The following is a 5,000-nucleotide window of genomic DNA, read 5'->3' as shown; positions in this document are numbered from 1 at the left end:
GCCTGTATATGTTTTCTAAGCGAGGTTAAACTGGATGTACGATGTGACGGTTTGTCATGCAGGTGAGCGAGCGCTTTGCTCAGTACATCGACCAGATGATCCAGGCGAGCGGAGTGGCGTCCGGCAGCGTGGAGACTCTGGAGCGGCTGAAGCAGTTTCTGGAGCCGATGCTCTTCCTGTCGGGCCTGGAGCTCGCCAGCACCTTCGAACACTTCTACAGGTCTGAACCACAACACTGTTACTCCCTGTCTGTCTGTCTGTCTGTCTGTCTGTCTGTCTGTCTGTCTGTCTGTCTCTCTCTCTCTGTCTCTCTCTCTCTGTCTGTCTGTCTGTCTCTCTCTCTGTCTCTCTCTGTCTGTCTATCTGTCTTTCCCTCTCTGTGTGTCTGTTTGTCTGTCTGTCTCTCTCCCTCTCTCTCTCCCTCTCTCTCTGTCTCTCTGTCTGTCTGTCTGTCTGTCTGTCTGTCTGTCTGTCTCTGTCTGTCTTTGTCTGTCTCTCTCTCTCTGTCTGTCTTTGTCTGTCTCTCTCTCTCTGTCTGTCTATCTGTGTCTTTCTCTCTCTCTCTCTCTCTCTCTCTATCTGTGTCTCTCTCTGTCTCTCTGTCTGTCTTTGTCTGTCTTTCTCTCTCTGTCTGTCTCTATCTGTGTCTCTCTCTCTCTCTCTGTCTGTCTGTCTTTCCCTCTCTCCTCACACACTTCCCCCCCCTCCCCCTCTCTCTTGCTCTCAATTTAATTTCATTTGGATTGTTAGCATGACAAAATCCATACATGTGTGTTGCCAAAGCATAAGAACCCCCCCCCCCCCCCCTGCAGGTACTACCTGGGCGACCGTCTGCTGTCTCAGGGGAACGTGTGGTTGGAGAGCGCCGTGATCGATCACATCGGCAGCTGCTTCCCGAGTCGCTTCCCTCAGCAGATGCTGAAGAACCTGAGTGAGTCGGCCGAGCTACAGCAGGAGTTCCACCTGTACCGCCTGCAGCAGCTGGACCGCTGCCTTCAGGAGCACGACCAGGTCAGGGTCTAGAACACACACACACACACCACCTTTAATACAGGACATATCTCAGGTCAGAGTCTAGAACACACACACACACACCACCTTTAATACAGGACATACAGTATCTCAGGCTGCCGGCAGGAGAACAACCAGAGGCCTGTACTAAGAAGCAAGAAGTGAAATCACATAACGTTGCTTTTAGAAACAATAAAATATTTTGAATTTATTGTTTAATAAAATAATATTTGATGTAGTTTGACGCTCAAACCAACCTTTTAAAAATAGATTAACCATCAGAGAATGAGAGATGCACCGGCGTGTCCAAAAGAGATTTGAGGAATTTCAATAAGACAACATCAAGGTTTCAGCTTCAGCGCCAAATGATCTCTTTACTCTTGATGGCTCTGGGACAGATTTGGGTCTTACTGTGCTGACAGCTGAGTTGGTTCTGAACAGTTTGATGTTAAACACATTGGGATCTGTTTTATGCAAATACCCTAAAAAGGTCAATTTAAGAAGATGTGTAAGAGTGCCCTCAGACCTCAGAGGGTTAACAAACCTACCGTATATAGAGCCCTATGAAATCCATTTTATTTTTTTTTCAAATTCCGTGTTTTCAGATTAATTTTCGCCCTTTTGGATTTTTCGGATTTGCTCGATTTCTTTTCACTTCTCAGCAGTATTGACCTTTAAAAACTCAGTGACACAAACTCACAATTCAGCTTTTTTATTTAAACTGTTAATATATTCAGTAAAGCACAAAATGACCTAAGTAACAGCTGATTGGATGCTGACCTATAACGACGTTGAGGACACTGAGATCTCGGTTGTCAGAGATCTCTCGCAGCCCTTCCTGCGTGTGCTGGTCAAAGACCGGCGGCAGGCGGGTCTGCCTCTCTGCTTGCAGCGTTTAACAAGAAACGGACGTATCCTCTTCATGTTCTCTAGCGGTACGTCAGCTCCAGCACACGCTGCAACAACATCTCCCCCAAACTCTCGCCTTGCATCTGTTGATTTAGTCGTTGCCTCCATGGTAACCTGGAGGGATTCCCCGCTGGAGATTTAGCTTTGTTCTTGAGATGAACTTTTGATTTCAAATGGTTGTCGGGAGGCGCCACTCGCTTCGACATTTTTTTCCCTCGCAACAAACTCAACGTGAACGTGATGACGTATGGTTACTAGGCAACAGGCTGTGCCATTAGGCCACGGTTCAGGTACAGACCTGTCTCCGCTTGTTGTTTTAAACTGAAAAATGAGAAGGAAGTAAAAAAAAATAATCATTTAATTAATATGTCAACAAAATATATGTAAATTCCGTGCAATTCCGCGTGTATAAAGGAATTCCATTAAATTCCGCGATTCCATCTGTGTTTTCCGCATCGTGGAAATCATAGGGCCCTACTTATATCTTGACACCTTTAAGCAGGTTTGTGGTTTAAAGGTGTCTGAGTTTGTCCTGCTGTTGTTCCCGTAGATGATGGAGGAGGAGTGGGCCGAGACCGAGGAGGAGGCGGAGGTCCAGGTTCTGGTTCTGTCCCCCCGCTGCTGGGCCGTGTCCTCGCTCTGCTTCCTGGAAGAACCCGCAAACCACTTTCCATCTGAGCTCTGCTCCTACCTGAACCAGTTCACCCAGTTCTACACACACAGTCAGTACACGCTTACACATTCAGAGACTTCTTCTCATATATTCACACTTTTAGTTTCTAAAATCATCACGTGTCTGTGTGTGTGTGTGTGTGTGTGTGTTTCTCTGTCTGTGTATGTGTGTGTGTGTGTGTGTGTGTGTGTGTGTCTGTGTGTGTGTGTGTGTGTCTGTGTGTGTGTGTGTGTGTGTGTGTTTCTCTGTGTGTGTGTGTGTGTGTCTGTGTGTGTGTGTGTGTGTGTGTGTGTGTGTGTGTGTGTGTGTGTTTCTCTGTGTGTCTGTCTGTCTGTGTTTCTCTGTGTGTGTGTGTGTGTGTGTGTGTGTGTGTGTGTGTGTGTGTGTTTCTGTGTGTGTGTGTGTGTGTGTGTGTGTGTGTGTTGTGTGTGTGTGTGTGTGTGTGTGTGTGTGTGTGTGTTTCTCTGTGTGTCTGTGTGTGTGTGTGTCTGTGTGTGTGTGTTTCTCTGTGTGTGTGTGTGTGTGTGTTTCTGTGTGTGTGTGTGTGTGTGTGTGTGTGTGTGTGTGTGTGTTTCTCTGTGTGTGTGTGTGTGTGTGTGTGTGTGTGTGTGTTTCTCTGTGTGTCTGTCTGTGTTTCTCTGTGTGTGTGTGTGTGTGTGTGTGTTTCTCTGTGTGTGTGTGTTTCTCTGTGTGTGTGTGTGTGTGTGTGTGTGTGTGTGTGTGTTTCTCTGTGTGTCTGTCTGTCTGTGTTTCTCTGTGTGTGTGTGTTTCTCTGTGTGTGTGTGTTTCTCTGTGTGTGTGTGTGTGTGTGTGTGTTTCTCTGTGTGTGTGTGTGTGTGTGTGTGTGTGTGTGTGTGTCTCAGGTCAGTCCATGTATGGTCTGAGTCACTCTAAGCCCCGGCGTCTCCAGTGGACGTGGCTGGGTCACGCTGAGCTGCAGTTCGGCTGCTGGACGCTGCACGTCTCCACGCTGCAGATGTTCATCCTGCTGCAGCTCAACAGCCACGAGGTAACACACACATCACATCATATATATATATATATATTACAGCTGCAAAGATACATCAATTATTCATCAACTAATATTTACATGTATGTAAAAAATGACTCATCTTCTGTGAAAGCATCAAAAATGTCCTAAAAAGCGTTTAAAAAAAGCATTGAAACACATTTCACTTTTTCCGATGTTTTTGTCAGGAAAAATGCAGTTTACCTTTAAAGTGTAGTGGAGATCTTTCAACGTATCTTAAAGGAACACGCCGACTTATTGGGACTTTGTCTTCCCTGTATCCCCCAGAGTTAGATAAGTCCATACATACCCTTCTCATCTCACCCCCCACCGCTAGCCTAACCAGCATTTGGCAATCGATCTTAGACCGTTGGAAAGCCTGTTTAGTTCCCTTTCAAATGGTGCCTCATTTGAAAGGAACATGCATTTGTGGGATGAGCAGCAGCATTTGTCGCAAGTCAGCCAACGTGGTCGTGTTGGTCACTCTGGCACCAACAGCACGGCCAAGCTGATCCTACAGGTGTTCAACGGGGTTGAGGTCAGGACTGCTGGTTGAAGAATGGGAGGCCATCCCACAGCAGTGTGTGACCAGGCTGGTGACCAGCATGAGGAGGAGGAGCCAGGATGTTGTGGCTGTGTATGGTTCTTCCTCACCTCCTGGTGACCAGCATGAGGAGGAGGAGCCAGGATGTTGTGGCTGTGTATGGTTCTTCCTCACGCTACTGACGCTACTGTTTGTGAAATGAATGAATTATTAAATTGCCAATATGTCTTGTTTCCAACTTCAACCATCCAATCCACCAAACACCAAACCAGTCAACGGCAGAATCAGCTGTTTGGCATTGGTAGAGAAGATTTGGCTAATTGTTCATGGGTGTAACCCCCATACTCAGAGCTGCTGCTCATCCCACAAATGCATGTTCCTTTCAACTAAACTAAACTGAACAGGCTTTCCAACGGTATAAGACTTATTGCCAGTCCTTCCAGAAAAATGTGGAGTTTTTTTGTGATAGTTTTGGGCTAAAATCCTTGATTATGCGGCACGTTTTCTTAAAAAATGTGATGGAATATGCAGATATTTATGCAATTTTATGCGATGAAATTGCGGGAACTTTTTAAAACTGCGGTTTCATTGTGGCTTCATCGCGGGGTTTGCAGCTTTTCGATGATGTTCACGTGGCGTGATTACGTCACTTCATAACGTTCCCATGGCAACAGGGGAAATGGCTGCTCTTGTGTGAAGTAAACGCAACATTTTTCATCTTTCTGTTAAGATATAGATGGACTTTTTTTGCAACGAAAATGCGGGGATTATGACATCATGCAAGCCCCGCATATTTTGCGCGGAAATCGGCAATTTATGCGGCGAAAGTGCGGCGTATTTGAAAAGATGCGCCC

At 46.2% G+C, this 5,000-nt stretch overlaps 1 protein-coding gene across 4 annotated transcripts in view; it reads left to right on the top strand.

The window, feature by feature from the left end:
• Nucleotides 1-5,000, top strand: part of LOC116066727 (cullin-9) — an 88,977-nt gene that overhangs the window by 42,748 nt on the left and 41,229 nt on the right. For all 4 annotated transcript variants that reach the window (XM_035992576.1, XM_035992575.1, XM_035992573.1 and 1 more), the window contains 4 exons: nt 63-220; nt 813-1,011; nt 2,471-2,642; nt 3,457-3,602. In XM_035992576.1, the coding sequence (XP_035848469.1) occupies nt 63-220; nt 813-1,011; nt 2,471-2,642; nt 3,457-3,602 (675 nt within the window). The remainder of the gene's footprint in view (nt 1-62; nt 221-812; nt 1,012-2,470; nt 2,643-3,456; nt 3,603-5,000) is intronic.

Source organism: Sander lucioperca, chromosome 15 (assembly GCF_008315115.2).
Source record: "Sander lucioperca isolate FBNREF2018 chromosome 15, SLUC_FBN_1.2, whole genome shotgun sequence".
Lineage (NCBI taxonomy): Eukaryota > Metazoa > Chordata > Actinopteri > Perciformes > Percidae > Sander > Sander lucioperca.
This window is presented reverse-complemented; position numbering and strand designations above follow the sequence as displayed.